Source organism: Aythya ferina, assembly GCF_964211825.1.
Source record: "Aythya ferina genome assembly, chromosome: W".
In the NCBI taxonomy this organism is placed as follows: domain Eukaryota; kingdom Metazoa; phylum Chordata; class Aves; order Anseriformes; family Anatidae; genus Aythya; species Aythya ferina.
In genome coordinates this window covers 18060939-18088686 of record NC_140313.1, presented here as the reverse complement: position 1 = coordinate 18088686, position 27748 = coordinate 18060939, and the positions used below count along the sequence as shown (strand labels likewise).

The following is a 27748-nucleotide window of genomic DNA, read 5'->3' as shown; positions in this document are numbered from 1 at the left end:
AACCCCATCCTTGCTGAAGATGCCCACCCCACCAGCACACAGGATGTGTGTGCAGTATGAACAGCAGAAATTCCCCCACCTTGGACAACCAGGGGCACAGAGGAGGTGAAGAGTTGGGAGACACAAGGGCTCTACATGACCCTCTGCATGGATTTGGCTGCTCACAGAGCAGATGCAGGGGAAGAAGCTGCCATGGCACCACAGAGGAGCACCTACGCCAAACCTGGGGCATGGTAAGCAGACAGATTTCTCCCCACTGTGAGAAATGCCCAAGAGTGTCTTCTCCAACAGGCTACCACTACACCAGAAATAGAGCACCCCAGAGACTTCACTTTTTTTTTACTTTTTTTTTTTTTTTTTTTCTCTCCAACTCAGTATTGCTACACTCACAGAGCTGTTCAAGAGTCTCTCTTTAATGTCACATGTGCAGCCAAAGTCCCTCAGGCACCAGCAGAAGCAACTTGAGATATTTGCAAATACCCCTTACAATGGAAGGAAGAGGGTGTAGGAGGGAGGATCAGGCTGCTGACCCCTTTATTGTTCTTGGGCCAGAAGAAAGCTTCCTCCTGGCTTAAGAACCACAGTGCTGAAAAAGTTTTCCAGCCAGAGCAAGTCAGATGGAGTCACTGTTGTTTTTTGTTTGTTTGTTTGTTTGTTTGTTTGTCTCTCTCCTTCCCCTGCCTCCCCCTTCAGCCAAGCGGCGGGGAGTCACAGGGTTGTGTTCCATTCACAAAATACCTGCTGCACATCACGTAGTCCTTCCCCCCAGCGGCGGGGAAAGGCCCTGGAACCCAAGCAAACAAAAATAAACCGTTTTTCTCTGCAGATTTGAAAAAAAGAAAGGAAGAAAGGACCCTGCTCCCAGACTGACGCCTCCAGCATGCACACGCCAGGGAAGGGGTAGGCGGGAGGAAGCGAGGCGACAATATGAAAGAAAACAAAACCAGCAAACTCTGCTCAGAAAGGATTAAATGGAGTTCTTCCAAAAAAACACCCCACCATTATATAATGAGGCTTAACTCGGAGTCACAGGGGTCACGCAATGCAGCAGACTGGAAAAACCAAAGTGCAGTGCAGCCTTTTAATTGTTAAGCCAACCACAAAACCAGAAAAATTATATTGTGATTGTACAACAAGGTGGCCAATGGTCGTATTTCCCCCCCAACCTTGCTCTCTCTGGCCAAAACGCCCCATGTAGCCTTTCTGATGGCTGGCACTGATCTGCTTGGCTTCGTCCATGCTGAGGGCGACGAGATGATGCCATCCGCTCTCTGGGAAGCAGCTAGTGAGGGATGTGATGTGCCAAGCACACATCGATCCACAAGTAGCCTGAGATTTACCTGAGCAAGCCAGGGAATGAAAGCCATCAATTGACTGGCTTTCCAGGTGACAAATTGCACGCAAGGAGATGATCTTATAATTATTTTTTAAACGTTGGCTGCATCAAACAAACCCATCTTGCCGATGGTGGCCAAGCACCCACCTAGCCCCCAAGCCCTCTGTGGCTCTCCAGAACCTTTCAGACAGGCCTGTTGTACAACCTCAGCCACCATCCTGAACCTAGTGCAGGGCAAGGGCACTGCCTGGGCCTGATCCTGGCTCCACAGCACCTGCCAGCCTGCTGTGACTGAGTCTCTTCCTCACCCAGCACCTGCACAGGCTCAGTTTGCAAAACTGGCCAGCCCAGGGACAGCCTCATGCATGGTTAAGTCCTAGGTATTTTATTAAAAAACACTGTTTCTTCCTAACTTTAAACACTGGCTCTTTGGGAAAGGCAAGCCACCCATCCACTACTTTCCATGCTCCGTGCACCCCAAAGCGCAGCGACAGGGAACCCAGAGAAATCCTAGGCCCATGTTTTTCTTTAAAATATAAAGAAATGCAGATCTATGCTTCACTCCTGAATTTTGAAAACTGGCTTCAGTAAAGATCATCATTGCAAAGTGACCAGTAAAGACCAGGACAGAGCATCTCAGCTCTCAAGCTGCTGGTTCACGTCACGTCCTGGTAGCTGCTGACCCCAAACCTTGCTATTCCTACCCAGTGATACACAGCAAGCCAAAGTTAAGGAAGCTGGATTTTCATATTTTATTTATTCACAGTCCCAAGTGGAAGGCTGGCAAAGCTTAAGCATAGGCAGCCCCTGATCTTTCACAAATGTCACCCACGGGCATGTGATGGAGTGTCGGGGGCTCCCTCCCCAGGATCTGCAAGTAGAAGCAGTCAGGGCCTGGTGTGATACCTGCTCGTTTTGCTCAGCTGAATGGAAACAAACTGCTCCTACAAGCATACATATTTTCTTTCCGTTTGGATTGGTGGCCTCAAAAGAATATACAGTGAGAAATGAAATAATCAAGAGGACCACAAAAGCAAGAAGAAATGAAGCTTTATCATTCTCCAGTAGTTTCTCTGCTCATACATTACAGGAATTAAGGAGGAAAAAAAAAAAAAAAAAAGGAAAAGAAGAAAAGAAATAGAAACCCAACAATGAGCAGTTTCTCCATGGTGGTACCAGCAGGCAAAAAACAGAGAATAACCCTGCCTGGCCACAGGACAAATAGCCACCAGGATAGCATCCTATGGCTAAAGGGCTGGGCAGCCCTCTCCTAGCTTCTCTACAGCCCCTCTGGGAGACCTCAGCATCATCTCTGTCCTCCCCACCCCTGGTTCTGCATGCAGATGCTGCAACGCATGGCACCCACATGCTTGTATCACATGCCTCTCGCTGTTCCTATTAGCCCAGGCTAAAGCCTGCAGCCCTGCAGCAGCATCCCGGAGGTGGCACAGCCTTCTCTTCTGTGAACTGTCCCAAATCCCAGTGTTTGCCAGTTCTGGAGCCAACTAAATACACAAACAAACCCAGAAGGTATTTAAAAGTGTAATCTACAGAGAAAAAAAAATAGGGACAAGAGGTATGCAGGAGTATAAAGGACCTCTTAGTCACATTATATAGCTCCCTTCAGAAACAATCTTTATTTCCCCATGAAAGGGACACGTAGGCATCATATAACTCCCCCGTTACAGAACGGTCTTTGACCAAGCCACCTTGTATTGCCATAAATGCTTCTCCTGCCTCTACGTACCTATATTTACACCCACGGCTATATATACATATCCCCAAGCAGCACAGCACATTCGGCCACCGCCCACAAGGGGATGTGCTTACCTGCTGCCTCCAGGCAGGAAACTCGCCTCCTAAGAGCTTCTGGTCTGATTTATTGTACTGCTTGCTATTTCCATAATGTCAGAGGAAAGGCAGCAGAAGGGGGGAGCATCTTCTGGTCAAGAATAAATTTTAAGCGCTACAGGAAATATTAACCTCCTATTTTGTCAGACACAGGCTGATGGCATCCCACATTAGCAGAACTGCTACAAAGAGCTGTGTTTCTATGCTCCGTAGGCTCCTCCGCCAACGGGGACATGTGCACGTCTCTCTTCTTTGGTATGTCAACTTTTTAGAGAGAAATTCCTTCTTTCCCTTTATTTTATTAAAAACTGAGGCATCTCATGCAGAATGGGGAAGGGGATTAGGGTATGTAAATAGCCAAGTCAGAAGAAATAGCTGCTTGACCAAAGAGGAACTGAGCTTTTATTTGGTATCATTAGTAATTTATTTATTTGTTTGTTTTTACTTCTGCTACTTTTAACAACTTTTTAACTTAAACGCTACTCTACAACCAGCTTCAGGAAAATACTCAGCAGAATTCATGGCAGTGCTAAGAAAGACCTCTCAGATTTCTAATAAACCCTTTGGGAAAACAAGGGAGAAAGAGATGTAACACTATTTAGAAGTTAAAATAAAATTCAGGCAGGATTTTGGGAGTAGGGAGTGGTGTTACAGTGTATTGAAAGGATTGGGAAAGAACAAAACAAAACCTTTCAGCCTTTCAGGCTTTATTTAGGTATTATATAGCTGCATAAAAACAAACCTTTTTTGAAAGGAAAGTCAGCTAAAAGCCTGAGAAAAGCCTGTGTTGCCCTCCATTGTGTTCAAGCCAGAGTTCAGTGTGGTGATGTTTTAGAGCCTCAAATGCCTCTTGGATTGTTATTTATACTCCAGTACTAGTCCCCATATACAAATCAGTTAATTCCCTGGAAGACTGACTGAGCTTCTCAGGTTTAAAACTACTTGTGAACTCCTTAAAAGCAAAATAAAGTGTCTTTCTTCACTGTCCTGCCAGGAACACTTTCCCATCCAGCTCTCCTGGACTCTCCATACATCTCCTTGTGGCCCCTGGCTGTGAATCTCTGCTCAAGCTCAGGAGGACTTGCACGTTTCCCTTGCCCAAACCCTACCTGCCCAGTTTTCCCTCTTTCCATCTTCTCCTCACACCAATGCTTTAGATGTTTCCTGCAGGGCTCCTCTTCTTCTGTGTCTCACCCAGCTCCTCCAAAACCCAAAACCCAACACCTCTTTTTGGTGAGCCCAGCCTTGTCCTGCCACTCAGCTGCTTTGTGTCTACCCTTCCATCAACCTGTCCCTGCCTGCAAAGCAGATGAAACACCATTATTTTATTTATTTATTTATTATTATTTTTTTGTAGCAGAAACCAGAATCTCACAAACTGGGGTCCAAGGACCAGAGACAGTCCATCTCTGATGCCACCACGGTCTCCTCTCCCTCCTACTGAGGTAGACACATTCTTCCACATGGTTTGGGGATGACAAGATAGATAAGGGACAGAGGGATAGTGTTCAGATGAACAGCCTATGTTCAATGGGGCAGCACCATCTTGTAGAGAGGGGGAGGACCTCTCAGTACACATGGCACCATTCTTTGTTGTGAGACTGAGCCCTGCAGAACAACAAAAAGTCCATGTTGCAAAAGCCCTGAAATGGGCAAAAGGGCACATTTGTAGAAATCAGATTTCCGGGGGGGGCATCGCAATGCAAGCAAGGAAGACACGTGCTGTGGGGCACGGCCACCCCCGGGCACCAGCTCCCCTCTGCAAAACAGAGCTGTGGGGCCTGGGCAAGGCAATGATGAGGATGAGAGGTTCACAAACACCTCCAGGTTTTCATCCCGCTTTGCTCGGGGCCTCAGTCTTGGTGTTTCCATGTGGAGCTAGCCACGTTGCAGGGGAACACCTTCCCCCTCCGTGGGCGCAGTGAGATGGAACTGCAGGAGGGGTGCAAGACGCAGCCGCTACAGGGTGCGTTTTGCTGCTTTGAAAAAGCCTTTGGAAAAAGCCTTTGGAAAAAGCCCGCTTCCTCTGCACGGAGCTGGTTTCGGAGCTGTGCAGTGATGCCGCAGTGCCCTCTAGTGCTGCAGGGTGCACCGGCCCCATCACCACCAAATATCTCCACTGGTGGCTCCCCAGCCATCTCTGCTCCCCATCGCACAGCCATCATTGTCAGAGTGGCTTCACCCTCCGTCTGCCAAAACCTTGGCCTCCTGCAACCCTCAAGGCTGCAAGATAAGTCAAAGTCATGCTCATCCTCTCCACTGACACCCCCAAACCTGAACCCAGTCGACCCTACCAGGACATGAAGGCACCCCAACTTCTCCTGTCCTTGCAGGAGCTCACTGTAGGTCTGCCACTCTCCAAAAAACAGGACAGCCTTGCCCCAACCCTGCCCAGCTGACCAGTACTGGCTCCAGAAACTCTGTGTTTCAACAAGAAAAAATGAATCCCTGAGCCCATATGTTTAGGGAGAAAACCCTGTGAATTAGGAGCCAATACCACTAAGTCAATACCACTAAGTCTGTGAACTAGGTAACAGCCAGAAAAATAAAACCAGCCCAGAGAAGTGAGAGGCTACCTCATTTCTTACAATTGGAAACCAGCTCCGAATCCTGATAATAATAATAGAAATGTCAAAGTTCTTGGCCATTTCCCTGGTGTTTCATTTGTGCAGTGAATAAGACCATTAAATGCTACAGAAGGCCATCATCATCTGAAAAACCCACTAGAAAAATCTCTTTTCAGCAGATCTGATAAAAAACATGGCTTTTATAACCAGGATCAGGGCTTAGAGCAATTGTGCTCTATTGCCAGAGACAAGACCTGTCCCTTACCCTTACACCAAGGCCTTTGAACTGACGATCTGCATGGAAGATCAGCCCACACTGGTCCAGATGTCTCCTTTCCAGTTCCTCACAAATGGTAGCAGTCTCACCTGCCTTCCTCGGCCGCTAGGGACCCTAACTCTGACCTGGGGGGTAGGCTGAAGGGGTTATGGGTGACCGGGCTTTTTCCAAAGGTTTGCTCTCAGCCTGCTCCTTTTCCCAAGGAAATGGTCATTGTCAGTTGGGTTAAATGAAACAAAGAAATGGGCCAGGGTAAGAGGATATCTTACTGGAAGTCACAGCAAAAAAGGCTTTTTACTCAGCCGTGGATATCTGACTTTCAATACGTTGTGACCTATGCTCAACTCTGGCTCTTTGACGGACTTTCCACAGCAGTTTGAGCAGTTACAGTATTGGAAAGACCCTTGGGAGATGCGAAGCTAGCTTGTGAAACTAATGAAACTAAAAACCTCCTCTGAAGGCTGTGCCATGCCTACACACTGCTGACGGAGTTGGGCAGAGTCTCAGGGTGGTGTGGAGAAATGTGCCCAGCTTGGGGCTCCCAGGCGGCCAGCATGGCTTGTTCGGAAGTGCTGGGTGGACACATAGAGGACTTCAGTGTTACCCAGGAAGAGCACAGGAGTGGCAGGAGGGGTATGCAGCACAGGGGAGATTAGGGACACACCTTTTGCCTGGGTCCCAGCTCCATGCAACACACTCGGCCTGTTTGAGTCACCCACTTTTGCAGTTCCTAGGGTGGGCACTCACAGCACGGCTACCCAGTATGGTGGCAGCTTCCCTCTGCCAGCTGCTCCCAGCAGAGCCTCCTGCACCTCCAATTCCTCCTTCAGCTCCAGTGGAAGAGCAGACAAGCTTTCTGAAGCTGTAACCCCCATAGCAGAGCCCCAGTTTTGCTCTCTCAAAGTCTGGCCGAGCATTGGAGAATGCAATCCCTGTACACGGTGACAGCTCTGTGAGCCAAGTTTGCTGGGCACATTTTGCTCCTGAAAAGTAAGAGCATCACACTCTTCATCCTCCTGGCAGCTCAGACATCTCAGAGGTCTCCTACAGCAACTGCTGGCTAAGCAGTGTGAAGTGTGTTTGCTAGAGTGCAAGGGAGGGCTGAAGAGTAAGAAGATGCTTAGCAAACTCAGATAGCCAGGAGACATCATCCAAAAAATTCTGCTCTGAAAGAGGGATCTGGGCTGGCTAGAGAGGTGGCTAAAATGAGAGCTGCCCAGGGACATGACTGAGCGGTCCTGGAAACCTCGTGATGCAGTAGGAACAGGCAAGAAGGTATGAAGAGAAGATAAGGACCATGAAGCCACTGTATGGAGAAGGTAAATAACTTCACCCCACCAAAGAGACCTGTCCCTCTGCCACCACCCACACAGGAAGGTCACGGATCCGCACTGCTCCTCAGTGAGCCTTACACCAGTGCCAGATGCCAAGCTTCTCACCCCACACAAGACAGTGGCAGCACCGGGACTGCTGGTCCATGGTTCACCCTTCTCCCCCATGATGTCTGGTTTGGCTTGTTACTCTTTAGGCATCTACCACATCCAGATGTGTCCAGATGTGCTCCCAGACAGGGAAGGGAGGTGGATATCCTCAGATAGGCATCATCTGACTTTCTACAGACCTCTACGCTGAGATGCAGGGAATCACACAGACATGTCCACACCTTCCCTATGGCAGGAACCCCAAGTGACCAGCCCAAGTGACACTAAATTGTAAGATCTGACTTGAAAGTACTTGTCAATGAGAAGAGACAGGAGAGAGTAGGCAGAGACATAAAGTAAGTGCCTAAATTCAGATGGGATCCCAGCACAATCAGGAGTCCTGGTGCTGTTGAGCCTAGTTTGGACAAAGTCAGGAATACAGTGGTGCTACAAGGAACACAAACAAGTTACTGAGTCCGCATTTTTCCTAAGGAGTTTTGTTGTTTCTCATCCAGCAAGGAAGCTAGAACTACAGCTAGAAGAGAAACAAGCAGACTATTATAACTCCAAACACATGACAGAAAGGGTAAAAAATAAGGAAAGGGAAAGAGATGAGCTGCAAGGCAATTAAGATGCCCAATGAAAAGACACCAACGTTGTCTCATAGCACCAGTGAAGCCCCGTACCCCTTTCAGAAGTGCCACATATTTTTTACCTCCTAAGCCACCAGACCAGGAGCAGCTAGCCAGTAAAGGTACGGCTGCACCATTCAGAGGAGGGCAGACCCAGCCCGGAGGCATGCGTCCAGCAAACCCATAGCCAAAAGCTGCAAGATGCCGGTCCAGAAAGTACTTGGGATGCATCCTAAACCTCTCTTCTCATGTCTGTCAGCATTCACGTCCTTCTTGTGCATCCTTCTTGAGCTACAGCAGCCTCCCAGGGAAGAGATCTTGTAGGACATGGCCCCTTGGGTTGTTCTCTCAGTGTAGAGTGTGCCAAGGGCTCAGTCTGAAGACTGTATATAGGATTGGGGCATTCAGCTGTGACACGTCCAAGCCTGAAAGCTTTTCTTAGCATTTGCCAGAGGGAGCAAAAGTGGAACTCGATGTGTTAGCCCTCTCATGATGTCTTGCACAACGCAGAGCTGGTTACGTGGTCTCCTCCGCCCAGCCAGCTGACCAGCGAGGTGAGTAATGGTGAGGCTGAGCAAAACTGGATCTGCATCTGAACTGTGCCTCCCTAATGTGGCAGATGAGCAACCACATCTCTTATGAATGGGAAATACTTATCTTCAAATTTTCTTCCAAAGCCACTTTTTGGCAGTGGTTACGTGAAGTAGTACCCAAATCTAGCTACAGACTGATGAGTAAGGAGAGATGAAGAGGTTACAGCCCAGGAGCTGAGCCAAAGCCATGACTTCACGTGCTCCTGACCAGTGCAGAGGCAGAGTAAAAGGCACGGCACGCATCGTGTGAACAAGATGCTCCAAGTGCCTCTCGCTACCCCGATCTGAGTGGCAGAAGAGGAGCACAGATGCTCACCCCAGGCACAACGTGCTTTATATAACCGGTTTCCAGCAATGTCAGTGTTATCCTGAGCATGGTGCAAACACAAAGGGCGGCACGGGGCCGCTCCCACTGCATTTCAAACCAATTCGTTTGTTTTTTGGAACCACTACAGCAGAAGATTTCAAAGCAACATCTATTTACCAGTAAAAACAAGCACTCTAGTTGAGCCTTAAAAAGATGGGGCAAGGGGGAAAGCTTAAAAACTGAGGAACAGGGCGAGCCCAGTAGCAAGCAGGTTTTCCTGCCTGCACGCTACCACGAGATGGCAGAGCGCACCGTGCTGCTTCGGCTGCCCGCAGCATCTCTCAGCAGCCAGTGCACGTCCTCCAGTTTCAAAACAAAAGGCTGGAGACAGGCATTTTTCTCACAGATAGCGATGAAGAAAGAGGGTTTGGAGAAGGGTGGGACTTTTTCCCTATTTTTTCCCCCCACCTTTTAATCACTAGATAGGCACAGGCTTTCCTTGCAGTATTTTGTGGCAGAGCTCAAGGAGGAGGTAGAGAGGTTGAGGGCTATCAGGGAGTGTGAGCAGGAGATAGACTTGTGGAGCTACTCCCTGCAGGGCCTCAAGGAGAGGTATCGAGGTGAGACACCCCAAATGGGGGTGGACCCCCTGCCCTGTCGCCGTCGGGCAGAGGGAGGGGATCTGGGAGTTGAGGAGGAATGGAAACAGGTCCCTGCTCGACATCGCAGGCGATGCCCTCCCCTTCTGGCCCCACCTTCCCAGGTGCCCTTACACAACAGGTTTGAGGCCCTGGAGCTTGAGAGACCGGTGGGTGAGGAAGAGATAGCAAGTGTACCCAGGAGGATGCCTAGGGCGAGGAGGTCGACTCCACGCCTCAGGACTGCCTCCATCAAGAAAGACAGAAAGGTTATTGTTGTGGGAGACTCTCTTCTCAGGGGAACAGAGGGCCCTATTTGTCGGCCTGACCCTACCCGTAGGGAAGTCTGCTGTCTCCCTAGGGCCAGGGTCAGGGACGTTGCCAGGAGGCTTCCCAACCTGGTTCGCCCCTCTGACTATTATCCTCTTTTGATAGTCCAGGCAGGTAGTGATGACATTGAAGAGAGAAGCCTGAAGGCTATCAAAAGAGACTTTAGGGGGCTGGGTCGGTTAGTGGATGGAGCGGGAGTGCAGGTGGTGTTTTTGTCCATCCCTATGGTGGCAGGGAGGGGTACAGAGAGGACACGGAAAGCCCACCTGTTAAACACGTGGCTCAGGGGCTGGTGCCAACGCAGAAATCTTGGGTTTTTCGACCACGGGGCGCTTTACTCAGCACCCGGCCTGATGGCCGCAGACGGGTCCCTATCTTTTAGGGGAAAACGGATCCTGGGCCAGGAGCTGGCAGGGCTCATTGAGAGGGCTTTAAACTAGGTAGGAAGGGGGATGGGGCTGAAGCAAGGATTGTTGGAGCTGTGCCAGGGGGAACAATATTAAGGCCGGGGGATAAGGCAATGGCCCAGCTGAAGTGCATCTACACCAATGCACGCAGCATGGGTAACAAACAGGAGGAGCTGGAAGCCATCGTGCAGCAGGCAGGCTATGACTTGGTTGCCATCACAGAGACGTGGTGGGACCAGTCTCATGACTGGAGTGCTGCAATGACTGGCTATAGGCTCTTCAGAAGGGACAGGCAGCACAGAAGGGGTGATGGTGTGGCTCTCTATATAAGAGAGTCTTTCGATGTTGTAGAACTCGAGGCTGGGAATGACAAGGTCGAGTCCCTTTGGGTTAGGATTGGCAGGGACAACAAGGCTAGTGTCCTGGTCGGGGTCTGTTATAGACCGCCGAACCAGGATGAGGAGACGGATGACGGATGAGGAGTTCTACAGGCAGCTGACAGAAGTTGCGAAATCTTCAGCGCTTGTTCTCGTGGGGGACTTCAACTTCCCTGACATCCTGGAAGCACAACACAGCCCAGAGAAAGCAGTCTAGGAGGTTTCTGGAGAGTGTGGAAGATAGCTTCCTGATGCAGCTGGTTAGTGAGCCTACCAGGGGTGGCACCCCGCTAGACCTTCTCTTCACAAACAGAGAAGGACTGGTGGAGGATGTGATTGTCGGGAGCTGTCTTGGGCAGAGTGACCACGAAATGGTGGAGTTCACTATTCTTGGCGAGGCCAGGAAGGTGACCAGTAAAACCGCTGTATTGGACTTCCGGAGGGCTGACTTTGAGCTGCTCAGGACACTGGTTGGTAGAGTCCCTTGGGAGGCGGTTCTGAAGGGCAGAGGAGTCCAGGAAGGCTGGGCGCTCTTCAAGAGGGAAATCTTAATGTCGCAGGAACGGTCTGTCCCCACGTGCCCAAAGACGAGCTGGCAGGGAAGAAGACCAGCCTGGCTCAACAGAGAATTGTGGCTTGATCTTAGGAGGAAAAAGAGGGTTTATAAGCTTTGGAAAAGTGGGCAGGCCACTAGGGAGGACTATAAGGATGTTGCGAGGCTGTGCAGGGACAAAATTAGAAAGGCCAAAGCTCATTTGGAGCTCAATCTGGCTACTGCCGTTAAAGATAACAAAAAATGTTTTTATAAATACATCAACACAAAAAGGAGGACTAAGGAGAATCTCCATCCTTTACTGGATGTGGGGGGAAACTTAGTTACAAGAGATGAGGAAAAGGTGGAGGTGCTTAATGCCTTCTTTGCCTCAGTCTTTAGCGGCAATACCGGTTGTTTTCTGGATACCCAGTACCCTGAGCTGGTGGAAGGGGATGGGGAGCAGAATGTGGCCCTCACTATCCATGAAGAACTGGTTGGTGAAGTGCTACGGCACCTGGATGTGTGCAAGTCGATGGGGCCGGATGGGATCCACCCAAGGGTACTGAGGGAACTGGCAGAGGAGCTGGCCAAGCCGCTTACCATCATTTATCAACAGTCCTGGCTATCGGGGGAGGTCCCAGTTGACTGGCGGCTAGCAAACGTGACGCCCATCTACAAGAAGGGCCGGAGGACTGACCCGGGTAACTATAGGCCTGTCAGTTTGACCTCAGTGCCAGGGAAGCTCATGGAGCAGATTCTCTTGAGAGTCACCATGCAGCACTTGCAGGGCAAGCAGGCGATCAGGCCCAGTCAGCATGGGTTTATGAAAGGCAGGTCCTGCTTGACGAACCTGGTCTCCTTCTATGACAAAGTGACGCGCTGGGTGGATGAGGGAAAGGCTGTGGATGTGGTCTACCTTGACTTCAGCAAGGCTTTTGACACCGTCTCCCACAGCATTCTCCTCAAGAAACTGGCTGCTCTTGGCTTGGACTGGCGCACGCTTCGTTGGGTTAGAAACTGGCTGGATAGCCGGGCCCAAAGAGTCATGGTAAATGGAGTCAAGTCCAGTTGGAGGCCGGTCACTAGTGGCGTTCCCCAGGGCTCGGTGCTGGGGCCGGTCCTCTTTAATATCTTCATCGATGATCTGGACGAGGGATGATCTGGTTTAGTGGGGACTGTTAGTGTTAGGTCAGAGGTTGGACTCGATGATCTTGAGGTCTCTTCCAACCTAGAAATTCTGTGATTCTGTGATTTTGTTAAAATACTCCTGATACTCCTGACTCCAGCAGCAAAACTCAAGTATGGACATTAATGTCCACATATCCAGAACATTCTGCCCCACCCATCAGTGGGGCACTGAAAATACAAGTACAGATACGGACCCATGTGTATTCTGGAAACTATTCCTAGTTTCATGCCCTACAGGAATCATACCTTACCAAAGGAAACCGAGTTTCCAAAGCAGCCCATACGTAAGACTTGCAACCTCTCTGCAGCTTGGTGCTCTTAACTCTGCATTAGCTGCTGAAGCACATTTGGCAGTGCAAAACCTTTGCTCTAAGTGGCTCTGCATCATGGGGGAGACAGTGCTAAAAGCAAGTCCTAAGAGAGGAACCAGAAGCAACCAGAAGCAAATCAGCTGCTGACAAACAACCCATGAGATCTTCAAATACAGACGAAGCAAGAGTTTATGCATCTCCAGCCTGACAAGTCTCTTTTAAGGATATGACACAAACATAACCACAATGTGGGAAAGGCCCATGGAAGGTGAAGGATTTTCTTTCATAGGCTCACACTAATATTTTTCCTCATGATCCCACATACTGTGTGCCAAAGAGCCATTTCAAACAAGAAAGTGATAAAGAGCAGCACAACCACCACTGGCACTGCATGATTGCATTCAAATCCAGTTAACAATGTCAGGATTAAGCCAGCTGTCAGTAAGCATTTCACTTGTCAACACTGAACAAGATAAATCCTCACCAATAATGACATGGCTCCTAGTTCCCACATGCACTTATGAATGTACATGCCTAGGTAAGCGAGTCTCCAAAATAATGCAGTATTTTACTACTCTGCCCAGAGGCACAAAACGCCAGATCAAGCACTTCCTCCACGAGGTCTTCCAGCTTAGAGTCGCCACACTTACAATTAAGGTGTGATTGTAGCTGCTTATATGAGACAGAAACAGATCCCCCTTTGTTACAGGTATATAATAGAATTAATTCACTGAAGTCAACAAACTCATTCTGTGTTACAACAGGATGAGATAACCAGGCCAGGAGGAGCTGGCTTATTTAACAGCTGTTGATTATGAAGGAGGTTGAACTCTAAGAATGCCAGCTCCTCACACCAAAGATAAGAGTTTCTTCTCCCAAACAGCCCAAGCTCACAGCAGCCTGCTGGTGCAGAGCCCTTGGCCAGCAAGGGCTGAGCTCTGCACTGTGCTTTCCAGAACAGGGCCAGGGTTTACCAAGGAACATTTTAACCAAAGGTTGAAACACAAAGCACGTGATGCTGAACATGGCTGGTGGCCCCTCAAATCCAATCTCAATACATGAAACTCCTTTGATTCTCCATGTAAAGCATTTATAATTATTTCCCAAGGAAAACAACCTTATTTTGCAGAGTTACTGGGGTCTTTATCAGCTGGCCCTGATATTTTTTCCCCTTGACCTGAAGTTCAGACAGACTGAGCACGTAAGAGAAAACAGCTGCAGGCAGTGTTTCTGCATGCTGATATTGTATAAACTCACTTTAGGATAGAATAAATCTTGTGGTTAAAAATTAGTGAGAACACAATAGATGCCATCTTGCTATCTGTTGACCTTCTGTTATGTTGAAGCACCTTGTTAACTGAGACATCCCGTTATCTGCCGGCCCTCAGTTAGGCCAAAAGCCAACTCAGCATTTCTACAGCTTGGAAAACAACTGATTCATCCTACCTGGCATTTTTTAAGCAAAAGGTGAAAAGTGCAACACGAGGAAGACCTACAGTCTTCCTCCCAAGGACCACTGCCCACGTCCCAAAGACCCCGGCCCACAATTCTTGGAAGGCTTTGGGCAAGCGCAAGGACTGATAAGCTAATTAGCATACGAAGCGAGAGTAGGCGGGTTTAGGTAATGAATATGTATAGGCGTTAAATTCATCGTTTTGCTGGATAAATATGAGATAGTTTGTTACTTCAAACATGCACAATAGGTGGAAAGATCCCCCGTGCATCCAGCGCTGCAATAAAGAATACACTTAAGGAAATTTCAGCTTCGATCTCTGAATCAATGCCAAAGTCAGCAGCACTTCTCCCTCTTCTCACTGTTTCACAAACTTAAAAACACAGGGGTGGAAGGGGCCTACAAGATCATCTACTCCAACCATCCTCCTATCACCAATACTACCCACTAAGCTACTAAATCATCTCGTAGCACCTTGTCCAGGCGCTTCTTGAACGCCGTGAGGGACGGTGACTCCACCACCTCCCTGGGCAGGCTGTTCCAGCACCTGACCACTCTGAGAAAAAAAGCTTTTCCTGATATCTTATCTAAATCTCCCCAGGCGCAACCTGTGGCCATTTCCTTGAGTCCTATCATTAGTTATCTGGGAGAAGAGTCTGACCCCCTCCTCATCATAACCTCCCTTCAGGAAATTGTAGAGTGCAATGAGGACTCCCCTGAGCGTCCTCTTCTCCAGGTTGAACAAGCCCAGCTCCCTCAGCCGCTCCTCGTAAGACTTGTTCTCCAGACCCCTCACCAGCTTCGTCGCCCTTCTCTGGACTTGCTTGAGCACCTCGATGTCCTTCTTGTAGCGAGGGGCCCAAAACTGAACACAGTACTCGAGGTGCGGCCTCACCAGAGCTGAGTGCTGATCACCTCCCTGGTCCTGCTGGCTACGCTATTCCTGATACAAGCCAGGATGCTGTTGGCCTTCTTGGCCACCTGGGCACACTGCCGGCTCATGTTCAGCCAAGCATCGATTAACACTCCCAGGTCCCTTTCCTCTTCACAAGTCTTCTAGCCACTCTGCCCCAAGCCTATAGTGCTGCACGGAGTTATTGTGGCCAAAGTGCAGGACCTAGCACTTGGCCTTGTTAAACCTCATCCCACTCACTTCAGCCCAGCAGTCCAGCCTATTCTGATCCCTCTGAAGGGCCACCCTACCCTCAGGCAGATCAACACTACCTCCCAACTTGGTGTTGTCTGCAAACTTACTGACTCAATCTCCTCATCTAGGTCATCAATAAAGATTTTTAACAAGATAGGCCCCAGTACTGACCCCTGGGGGACACCACTTGTAATGGGATGCCAGCTGGACTTAACTCCATTAACCACTACCCGCTGGGCACGGCCCTCCAGCCAGTTCTTTACCCAGAGAAGAGTATACCTGTCCAGGCCACGGGCAGACAGTTTCCCCAGGAGAATACTGTGGGAGACCGTGTCAAAGGCTTTGCTCAGCATGCAAAAGGGCAGCATTGCCCTAGCACAGGAGGTGTCTCCATCCTTCCCTCTGAAGGATGAGAAGAGCTCAGAGGTGCCTTCAGTGGAAGCATGCTAAGCACCTTAGCTCCTCGGGGGACTGGGGCACTGGAAAGTGAAAAATTAAGACACTGAGAAATTAAGCTATTCAAACAGGACTGTTTAACTGAAGGCCTCACCCTGCCATTCCCCAGCACTTGAGCACCAAAGGTCATTTAACCAGAACTACTGAAAACTGGCTGTGGAGACAGATCTGGAGAAGAAACAGGCTGGAGAAAAAGTAGGCATTGCGTCACACACACGTGCATCCCGTAGGGGAAACATCTGGATCGATGCACCATCACTACTGGCTTCTTGGCAGCAATTTATTTTGGAGTTGTCAGGAGGCTTGGTGCTTTTCAGAATCTCCTTTCCTAAAACAGGAGCCCTGTGTGTATATGCACATGCATATGAACGCAATACACTGTCCTCAACATTTAACCTCCCAACAGAGCCTATGCGGTACCAGCAAGGTTGAAACCAAGGCTTGCTGAAACCACAGGCACAGTTCTCTGACTGCAGCTCAGCCCAGGCAGCCTGCCCACCTTCCAGGGATGGTTTTGTAAGGAGAGGTTGTGCAGGGAAGCTGCTGCCTTCAGCAGTGGCCTCAGCACCTACCTGCCACGCTGGGAGGACTTTCTCTATGTCGTTCAAGTTGATGCTATCACTGTCCTCGTACTTCCCTTTTCCGATCCTGCAGCAGGAAGAAAACAAACAAAAGCATGATAAACCTCGCTGGAACCTACGCTAATGTTCTATTATGGCACATGGGAAAGATTAGTGCTTACTGCAAAGGACTCTCATAAAAACAAAGAGGTTCTCTGAAGCAAGTATGTTGTGTCTCCAAAACACTCCCATGTGGGCACAAAGTCATTAATACCAAATGAAATGCTTTTCCCAGCCCTATCCCCTGCACTAGTGACTATCCATTCACCACAGCATTAAAATACTTTTGGTAACACCAGCAGTGAGAAAACCAAAGGCAGCCCTGAGCAGTAGTTTTAGATGATTCAGTTCCCAGACTGAGAAAAACTAAACAGCCCACCGTGAAGAAAAAATGGGGACAGAAAAACCTAATGAAAAATGCTTCTTTTGAACTGCTGCTCATTTGCCAGTCTCTGCAGGAGCTCCTGTTCCCCTGCTGGGAAAGGTGGCGGTGAGCAAGCAAAAACACAGATCTCAAACAGGAGAAAAGCGGTAAACAGAAACCAATACGAATGTAAACATATGTTTTGAAACTTCAAAAAAATCAGGGTGAGAAGCCAAGTATTAAAAGACCAAGTACATAGTTGACAGGGTAAGGATAATTAGCAAGTTTTGCTTGTATCAAGAAATTTAAAAAAATCAATCACATAAGGCCTGCTACTAGCTGAATGCAGAGAAAATGAAAACAATAAGAAAAGAGCAGTAAACATTGTTCATCTGCATTTATAAAGAATTTGAGTGATTTATTACAGACAAATGTTGATGTATTTTGTGGTCAATTAGTGACAAGATATTGTTCAACAACTTACAGAAGGCAGAAACTTTGACAGCTGTAGGTGCAAACATTCAGTGTCTTTAAGTCCAAGGACAACCGATATCGGTGGAATTACAGTAAATGTAAAATGAAAGAATGGAACATGCTAAAACATCAAACCTGAAAAATAGCAAGCTGAATGGAAACCTCCACAGCCCAGTGGGGCAGGCCCTAGACTTGTGAGATTGCAGAGGAGCAATAGGGGACTAAACTGAAGGTAGTGGAGGACTGGCATTTAACTAACGCCTTAATTGCTTTATGAAAAATCAGGTGTTCAACAGGTGGCTTGACTTTCCATCACAAATGAAATTGCTGTTGTACATAGCTGGTGTCTCTGGCAGGACCACCTGGGAAGTGCCATGAACCATGGAGCCCATTACATCTTATTTTACAGAGGGCCCCTCATCCTATGCTTCAAAACCATCTATAGAGGCAAACATGAGCTGTTACCTACTGAGGCACTTAGAGACTCTGAAATTCAGTGTTACTCATGTTGTTTCAAATATTCTGAAAATTGCAAATCATAAATATTTACAGGGCAGAAAAAAGCCTTATACGGTCATGTGAGTTTGCCTGTCACAAACAGGTATGGGAGCCTCCTGCAGATGCTGAACCTGGGCTGAGGTAGGATTGTGAACCCAGACTGGCTCATACTTTGGCAAAACCAATTTACCAACAGATAAACTTTGCTGAAAGATTTCTATCCCTATGCCTAAAATGGCACTGAGAAGTCATTTGTAGCCTTCTCAACCCCATCTTTTAAATCCATTTTTATTTTTATCATCCTCTATGGGAAGAAATGACTAATTACTAGGAAAAAATATCAGAAAAAATATTAGATAAAACGTGGATATGGCACTTCCTCTATTCTTTCTTTAGCTGAGATGTGCAATGAGTTCCATCAGCAATGAGTTGAAGCCTTGTCATAACTTGGGATAACAGAACGGGTAACACTGCCCATATCTGTTAACAGCACTGCCAGTGCGTTAAGCACCAGGACTGAGTAACAAGGAGAGTGCTTCTCAAGTGGCAGAATCTGCAGAGAAATGCAAATTCTCTCATCAGCATCAGTGAATCTCTTGGTGTCTATGTACATGACCAACGCATAGCCAAAGAAGAATCCAGCAACACTGTGATAGCCCCAGGAGGCTGTAACCACCAAGATGAGCTACTTAATGTTCTCATAGTTACATGCCTAGCAGGAAGGGAATGAACATTTCAATCTAGATGGACCATATTGATGCTCTGCTCTTCCCTCAAGTCTTGCTGGGGAGAACAACAGAAGCGCTTTCACTCATTGGAATTGTAACCAGGATCTTTCCCCCAATATTCAGAGATGCTTAAATCTAGGAGACATAGCCTGAAGCCCACATAGTTTAAAAGCTGAACTCTTTCAAACAATACAAAATACAGCAAACAGCTCTGCTCTAACCCAGAGCTGGTTGATAGAGGAGCCAAAGAGACTGATCATGAAGTTCTCAGCCCCTATATGTGGTCCAACACATCTTTTCCAAGTCCTCTGTTTGGGCTATGCTATCAAGCCAGCATTCCCACTTGTCGTGGTTTACGCGGTAGATTTTCCATCCCATTTTCTCATGTCCTCTCCATGGTCTCGTAAGTAAAACCACAGGGTGGCACGGGGTGAGTACCCACCATATCGTCTTCCTTGTGTGGATGAACGCCTACCCCTGATAGCTGAGACACTGCTTTGTACAGGTGGGGAGGAGAATAATCTCTCTTCAAGTTGGTGAAACTTTTCAGAAAGTTTCTCCCAAGTGTTCTCTTTCGGTCGTTGGACACTGGTTGGTTCAGGTGGGGAAGAAGATAGATTCTCTTTAAGTTGGTGGAACTCTTCAGAAAGTTTCTCCACAGCTGAGACGCAGGCCTGTAAGGAAGAGGAGAGACTTTCTTCGTACTGCCGGAGTTGTTTAGCCACTTCATCCACTGTGGGTTCCTCATCCTCTTTCCAGGCCATTATTGCCAACGAGCTGGCATATGATGATGGTGCACTCCGTACAAACTTCCGTTACATGGGTCGCGTACACCTGACTTCATCTGGATCTGTGGATGTTTGTCTGAGGTCTGGATCCTCATAAATCACTTCCCGTACGGCTAATTCCCTCAGATACTGGATTCCCTTCTCCATAGTGGTCCACTTGCCTGGTAGACATAAAAGTTCTTCCTTGAAGGGATACCTTTCCCTCACAGCTGAGAGGAGACACCTCCAGAGGCTGTTAGATTGTGCTCCATCTGCAATTGCTTTGTCAATGCCAGCGTCTTGAGCAAGGGATCCCAGCCACCTGGCTTCCCTGCCATCTAATTCCACACAATTGGCTCCAGAGTCCCAGCATCGGAGCAGCCAGGTGACAAGCTGCTCACCTATACAGCGACCAAAATCTTTTCGCACATCTCGTAACTCACACTCGTTTAGGCTTCGGGTAGTTACTGTTGATTTTTCGGCATCCTCATCTTCCTCCTCCTGAATCCTTGATGGCCCAGCGTCATCGTCGTCTCCATACCTAGATTTGGCAGAAGACTCTCTGCGTTCTAAACGACCTGAATCTCTATACCATTTTTTCACCTTCTCTACAGGGGCAGCTTGCACTGCTACTGCTCGTTTCTCTGACCTTGTTACAGGGTCTGCCACAGAGGTTGGAATACCCTGTGCAGGGTCAACTTGCACTGCTACAGCTTGTTTCTCTGACCTTGTTACAGGGTCTGCCACAGAGGTTGGAATATCCTCTGCAGGGTCAACTTGCACTGCTACAGCTCTTTTCTCTGACCCAGCCACAGGAGCTGGAGCGGCTGCAGGAGCTGGAGCAGCTGCAGGAAACGGAGCTGGAGCGGCTGCAGGAAGTGGAGTTGGAGCAGTTGCAGGAGCTGGGACTGGAGCGGCTGCAGGAGCTGGGACTGGAGCGGCTGCAGGAGCTGGGACTGGAGCGGCTGCAGGAGCTGGGACTGGAGCGGCTGCAGAGTTCACCGTAGGGGTCACAGTGGCCGTTGGATCTGTCACGGGACTTGGAGTGGCCGCAGGGTCTGTCACTAAGTTGATAGCAGTATCAATGGCAGCTCGATAGGCATGAGCCAGGCCCCAGCATGTTACAATGATTTGTGTTACTTTGGAACTGCCAGAATCATGACACCTTTTTCTCAAGCATTCTGCCAGTTTTTGAGGATTTTGCAGTTGTTCAGGGGTGAATTTCCAAAACACTGGGGGTGCCAACTGCTCTAGATGCCTGCCCATATCCTCCCATACTCCCTGCCACCCACAACTATACTGCCTCCGGGCAGATCTCCGGATGAGCTTCCTAAGTAGTTGTTTAAGCAGAATCTGAAGCGCATTCAGGAGGCAGAACAACAAGACTATGCTGGTCTGAGTATCCCAAGAATATTCAATATCTTGGAGAGCTATTGTAATAAACTCGGAGGATAAGAGGGTGGTGAAGGAGGAAGGGAGAGTGATCCAGGAGGATACAGGGGTGGTGAAGGAGAAAGGGAGAGTAATCAAGTAAGAAAAAATATCTTCCCCTTTCCCCTCCACAGATTGATTCCCTAATGGAAAAAAACAATAGGTATAATTGCTAATAGTTTCCAAGATACAGTTTCCAAAGTACAGAGTCGACGATGTTACTGAGTACAAATACCAAGTTAGAGTCATGACCAGATATCTCATCGTCTCATAAGCCATTGCTACAACACTCAGTACCATAATGATCTGAAACCAGGGCCCGGAGAGGAGAAACAACATGACAGAGAGCACATACGGAAAATAATGTACTATAATACTCAATTTGGAAAACAGGCGCAGCAGAGTTGAGATTAAAGCAATCAGCATTATGACAAGTGACTATTAAGCAGGTTTAATACTTAAACCAATTTTAGTTTAACACACTCTGGTCAGATCTGCCGTTATCTCAACCTTTCGAGCCCCACGTTGGGCGCCAAAAAGACTGTCGTGGTTTAACCCGGATGACAGCTAAACACCATGCAGCCGTTCGCTCACCCTCCCCCTCCCTCTCTGGGACGGGGGAGAGAAATGGAAAGTGAAGCCCGTGAGTTGAGATAAAGACAGTTTAATAGGACAGGAAAATAATAATAACAAAAATAATAATAACAATAATAATAATAATGTTACAATGGTGATAATAGGAAAGTAATAATAATATGTACAAACAAGTGATGCACAATGCAATTGCTCACCACCCACTGACCGATGCCCAGCCTAACCCCAATGTCCAGCCCCCTCCCCCAGCTAGCCACCCCTATTATTGTTTAGCATGATGTCAGATGGTATGAAATACCCCTTTGGCTAGTTTGGGTCACCTGTCCTGGGTCTGTCCCCTCCCAGCTCTTACTGCACCCCCAGCCTGCCTGTTGGCAGGACAGAGCAAAAGGCTGAGATGTCCTTGGCTTGGTATAAGCACTGCTCTGCAACAATTAAAACATCGGGGTGTTATCAGCACTCTTCTCATCCTAAGCCAAAACACAGCATTCCACCAGCTACTAGGAAGAAAATTAATTCTGTTCTAACTGAAACCAGGACACCACTGCAAAGGAGAGGTTATACATCTTGCTGGAGAGCATCATATCATTTATCTCGGGATAACTATGCACATGCACAGCACTCACCCTTCTCTGTCTATGTGAGGCAGTGGATGTTTGGTGGTGTTTCGGAGCTTCCTGTGAAACTGCGTGAAATCTAGTTTTTCAGGCTGCAAGTCCCATGTTGCACCACTAGGAGAGGAAAAACAAGGAGAGAAAGAAAATCAGTGCCCTACTAATTAAACATAACCTCACTGAAGAGCAGATGGCTCACACGAGCCTGTAGACGACGAAAGCTGGTACTTTGGAGGCTGCACTCCCTGCTGCAGAGCATGCTGCCACAGGCCTCCAACCTTTACGCTGCTGTTACGCTAAGCCCATAGTTTTGATGTAGACTAATGATGCAGCATACGCCTTGCTAACTGCACTTGCTTTTTATAGCAAGTGCAGCTAGCACTTTTTATTGCAGCAGATGCTGGTCCAGTCCATGCAGTGCAGATGCTCTAGGGGCCTGGAGCAAGTCCCAGGTGGGAACACATGGGAACACAACTGCAGTGCTTCAGGCACAGCACACAAATGCATACAACCAGACAGAAAGCATGTTTCACTGCTCGAGCTGGGCAGCACACTTGGTTTACCCATGCTGAAGCAGCAGCTCTTCTCAGCAGCTGCAGAGCAAGGCGTGATCATACCGCCACTTCATGGAAGAGAGTCCTGGAGCAGGAGCTCACAGCTGCCTCTATTTCACCGGTGCAGCTCTGAGATGCCTGCAAATAATCATATCAGTACCTTTTTCAGATGTTTGGACTGCAAACCTCTCCTAAGCAGACACAATGCTTTGAATACGTTGTTGGTGCTTAGCATCGTGGACTAATCATAGAATCACAGAATCTCTAGGTTGGAAGAGACCTCAAGATCATTGAGTCCAACCTCTGACCTAACACTAACAGTCCCCACTAAACCATATCCCTAAGCTCTACATCTAAACGTCTTTTAAAGACCTCCAGGGATGGTGACTCAACCACTTCCCGGGACAGGCCTAACAACCCTTTCGGTAAAGAAGTTCTTCCTAACATCCAACCTAAAGCACCCCTGGTGCAACTTAAGCACATTCCCCCTCGTCCTGTCACCAGGCACGTGGGAGAAGAGACCAACCCCCACCTCACTACAGCCTCCTTTAAGATACCTGTAGAGAGCAATAAGGTCTTCCCTGAGCCTCCTTTTCTCAAGGTTGAAAAAGCCCAGCTCCCTCAGCCGCTCCTCGTAAGACTTGTTCTCCAGACCCCTCACCAGCTTCGTCGCCCTTCTCTGGACTTGCTTGAGCACCTCGATGTCCTTCTTGTAGCGAGGGGCCCAAAACTGAACACAGTACTCGAGGTGCGGCCTCACCAGAGCTGAGTGCTGATCACCTCCCTGGTCCTGCTGGCTACGCTATTCCTGATACAAGCCAGGATGCTGTTGGCCTTCTTGGCCACCTGGGCACACTGCCGGCTCATGTTCAGCCAAGCATCGATTAACACTCCCAGGTCCCTTTCCTCTTCACAAGTCTTCTAGCCACTCTGCCCCAAGCCTATAGTGCTGCACGGAGTTATTGTGGCCAAAGTGCAGGACCTAGCACTTGGCCTTGTTAAACCTCATCCCACTCACTTCAGCCCAGCAGTCCAGCCTATTCTGATCCCTCTGAAGGGCCACCCTACCCTCAGGCAGATCAACACTACCTCCCAACTTGGTGTTGTCTGCAAACTTACTGACTCAATCTCCTCATCTAGGTCATCAATAAAGATTTTTAACAAGATAGGCCCCAGTACTGACCCCTGGGGGACACCACTTGTAATGGGATGCCAGCTGGACTTAACTCCATTAACCACTACCCGCTGGGCACGGCCCTCCAGCCAGTTCTTTACCCAGAGAAGAGTATACCTGTCCAGGCCACGGGCAGACAGTTTCCCCAGGAGAATACTGTGGGAGACCGTGTCAAAGGCTTTGCTCAGCATGCAAAAGGGCAGCATTGCCCTAGCACAGGAGGTGTCTCCATCCTTCCCTCTGAAGGATGAGAAGAGCTCAGAGGTGCCTTCAGTGGAAGCATGCTAAGCACCTTAGCTCCTCGGGGGACTGGGGCACTGGAAAGTGAAAAATTAAGACACTGAGAAATTAAGCTATTCAAACAGGACTGTTTAACTGAAGGCCTCACCCTGCCATTCCCCAGCACTTGAGCACCAAAGGTCATTTAACCAGAACTACTGAAAACTGGCTGTGGAGACAGATCTGGAGAAGAAACAGGCTGGAGAAAAAGTAGGCATTGCGTCACACACACGTGCATCCCGTAGGGGAAACATCTGGATCGATGCACCATCACTACTGGCTTCTTGGCAGCAATTTATTTTGGAGTTGTCAGGAGGCTTGGTGCTTTTCAGAATCTCCTTTCCTAAAACAGGAGCCCTGTGTGTATATGCACATGCATATGAACGCAATACACTGTCCTCAACATTTAACCTCCCAACAGAGCCTATGTGGTACCAGCAAGGTTGAAACCAAGGCTTGCTGAAACCACAGGCACAGTTCTCTGACTGCAGCTCAGCCCTAGACCTGCACTTCCCTAGCCCTGCTGGCCACACTGCTGCTTATACAGGCAAGGATGCTGTTGGCCTTCTTGGCCACCTGAGCACACTGCTGGCTCATATTTCGCCGACTATCAACCATCACTCCCAGGTCCTTCTCCGCCAGGCAGCTTTCCAACCACTCATCTCCCAGCCTGTAGCTCTGCTTGGGGTTGTTGTGCCCCAGGTGCAGGACCCGGTACTTGGCCTTGTTGAACTTCATGCAGTTGACTTCAGCCCATCGGTCCAGGCTATCCAGATCCTCCTGCAGAGCCTTCCTACCCTCGAGCAGATCGGCACACGCACCTAACTTGGTGTCATCTGCAAACTTACTGAGGGTGCACTCGATGCCCTCGTCCAGATCATCGATGAAGATATTAAAGAGGACCGGCCCCAGCACCGAGCCCTGGGGAACGCCACTAGTGACCGGCCTCCAACTGGACTTGACTCCATTCACCATGACTCTTTGGGCCCGGCTATCCAGCCAGTTTCTAACCCAACGAAGCGTGCGCCAGTCCAAGCCAAGAGCAGCCAGTTTCTTGAGGAGAATGCTGTGGGAAACTGTGTCAAAAGCCTTGTTGAAGTCAAGGTAGACCACATCCACAGCCTTTCCCTCGTCCACCCAGCGCGTCACTTTGTCATAGAAGGAGATCAGGTTCGTCAAGCAGGACCTGCCTTTCATAAACCCATGCTGACTGGGCCTGATCGCCTGCTTGCCCTGCAAGTGCTGTGTGATGACTCTCAAGATAATCTGCTCCATGAGCTTCCCTGGCACTGAGGTCAAACTGACAGGCCTAGAGTTCCCCGGGTCTGCCCTCCGGCCCTTCTTGTAGATGGGCATCACGTTTGCTAGCCGCCAGTCGACTGGGACCTCCCCCGATAGCCAGGACTGTTGATAAATGATGGTAAGCGGCTTGGCCAGCTCCTCTGCCAGTTCCCTCAGTACCCTCGGGTGGATCCCATCCGGCCCCATCGACTTGCGCACATCCAAGTGCCGTAGCAGGTCACCAACCATTTCCTCATGGATAGTGAGGGCCACATTCTGCTCCCCATCCCCTTCCACCAGCTCAGGGTACTGGGTATCCAGAGAACAACCGGTATTGCCGCTAAAGACTGAGGCAAAGAAGGCATTAAGCACCTCAGCCCTTTCCTCATCTTTTTGTAACTAGGTTTCTACCCGCATCCAGTAAAGGCGAGGAGGAGCGACGTGAGGCCAGTGCCCAGCTGGGCACACCCAGGATAGGCACGTGCACAAACCCTCCTCTCAGAGCGCTTTCAGATCAGCTTACCTGAAGGAGTCGAAGGTGTTGGCAGCCCAGATGTCAGTGCCCAGCATGTCAAGGGACCCCTCCTTGTTGCCATTCTAGGAAGGAGGGAAAGGCAGTTACTTGGCAGAAGGTGCCTAGCCCTGCCCAGCATCTCCTATGCCAGCCAGGAGGTGGCACAGCTCTGTGCCCAGCCTTGCCACCTCCACGCCAGCCCAACACAGCCCCCTCGCTCGCCACAAGAGTGCACTTGGAAGACAGGGAGTGACACATGGTTTTGGCCTTTGGGACACAAAGCTGTGGACGACACAGAGCAGACAATGCATTGGTTGACTTTGGCCCCATCCTTCTATCCCCTGTCCACAGTCAATGTGGGTACAAGACCTCCAAGACCCAGTGGGCAGGTTGACATGCTGGCCACAAAGATGCTCAGCATCACAGAACTCCAGGCTGCTTGAGCTGGGAAGGGGACCTCCAACGTCATCTGGTCCAACCAAGGTCAAAAAGGGCCACCTAGAAGCCAGTTCAGGTGGCTCTTCAATATCTCCAGGGGTTATCACCAACAAGCACATGGAAAGCCAACCATCAGTGATGCACGAGGCAGAGCTGCCCAAGGAACCTCCCAACACCTCTGGATTTCACCACAGCAGTGACTGCTTCTTCAAGGAGTCATGGTGACACAACCTGGCCTTGCTCTATCAAAGTCTCAAGGTATGATATAGCACTGTGCTGAAACTCCTGACAGCACTGCGGACTCCAGTTGCCTGGGTCCCCAAGACCTGGTGTTACAGAAGGGAGGGCACAAGGTGCATGTAGGTTGTAGGCATTAGGATAGGAGGAATTGCTAGGAAGCTGCTACACAAACCATCAGAAAGCATCATGCTGAGCTTGCAGGAACATTTTTTTTAACCCACCTGAGAAGCAAAAGCCTTACAGTATAATCAGATGGGAATTATGAGAAACCTCCAATAAACCACAAAGCACCTCTAATTTTGCGGTGCAGCTGCTTTTTAGAAAAAGAGCAATGCAAAAGGAAAAGCATCTAAAAAAAAGACCCCAGACTGCTTCTCGTCCTTCACAGCCCCTTTACACTCACCAGCCTCCACATATCCTCCTCAAAAAAAGCAGGCTGCCCTTATTGAAGTATTCCAGCACAAATGGTTCAGCTCTGGCAAAAAGTAGTGCTGGAGAACGCGGCTTCCAAATGCTCCCCCATCCTATGATTTCCAGGGGACACCACACAGCCAGACTCTGCCAAAGCAATTCCAGGCTGCTTTCAGCCTTGGCACAGGTACAAAAAGCAGGTTCGTCTCCTCATACCCACAACACCCTTGCAACGAGGGCCCAACCAGCCGCAGTTACACTGTCAGGTACTGAGAGCATCTTCAAAGCTGTCAGCCATCACAAGCATGAATGAATATAAGCACTACCCTGCTGTAGTATTTCTGATGGCTCTCCTCAAGGCTGATGTTTCCAACAGGCAAACTATATTTACCGAGTTCACACACACATAAAATCATGATAAACTGTCATGCAGACAACAATTATCAAAGATTAGTATGCAAAAATATTTCTTCTGTCCACATACAGCTTTCCTGAGGAACTGCCATACTCAAATATTAATAACCGAGACACTGAAAAAAAACAAAAATCTAAATGCTTCTCAGTTAAGTCCCAAACCCCAATTTGCCATGAAGCAAGCAGCCTTTTCCCAACATGGACACACATTGTCATTGCACACCACAGACAGATTACAGAGCCATTCCCAACACAACAAACAAACAGATACTCAAACAGGCGCATTGCTCCTCCACCCTTCTTTTTGGTTTCCTTTAAGGGGTGTATGGATTATGATTTTTAACCTCCAGCGATCTACAGGTCAACATGTCTGCACAGAAATAAACTACAAGTAAAGTATAAAACTCCCACGGACAATTATGGAAGCAGAGATTTTATTTTAAGCAAATGTAAGCAAAAATTCTCTCACCAGAGAGAGAAATTAATTCTAAATACTTAAAGGCATTGTCATGCAGCATAATGAAAAC

At 48.7% G+C, this 27748-nt stretch overlaps 2 protein-coding genes across 6 annotated transcripts in view; one reads left to right on the top strand and one right to left on the bottom strand.

Moving 5' to 3' along the window:
* Positions 1-27748, top strand: part of LOC311426270 (uncharacterized protein) — a 448189-nt gene that overhangs the window by 317968 nt on the left and 102473 nt on the right. The gene's annotated exons all lie outside the window — the stretch shown is intronic.
* The window catches only part of LOC311426284 (CBP80/20-dependent translation initiation factor-like), a 172489-nt gene that overhangs the window by 99798 nt on the left and 44943 nt on the right, over positions 1-27748 (bottom strand). For all 5 annotated transcript variants that reach the window (XM_084502553.1, XM_084502556.1, XM_084502552.1 and 2 more), the window contains 3 exons: positions 25728-25801; positions 21929-22033; positions 16399-16474 (listed from right to left, as the gene is read on the bottom strand). In XM_084502553.1, the coding sequence (XP_084358679.1) occupies positions 16399-16474; positions 21929-22033; positions 25728-25801 (255 nt within the window). The remainder of the gene's footprint in view (positions 1-16398; positions 16475-21928; positions 22034-25727; positions 25802-27748) is intronic.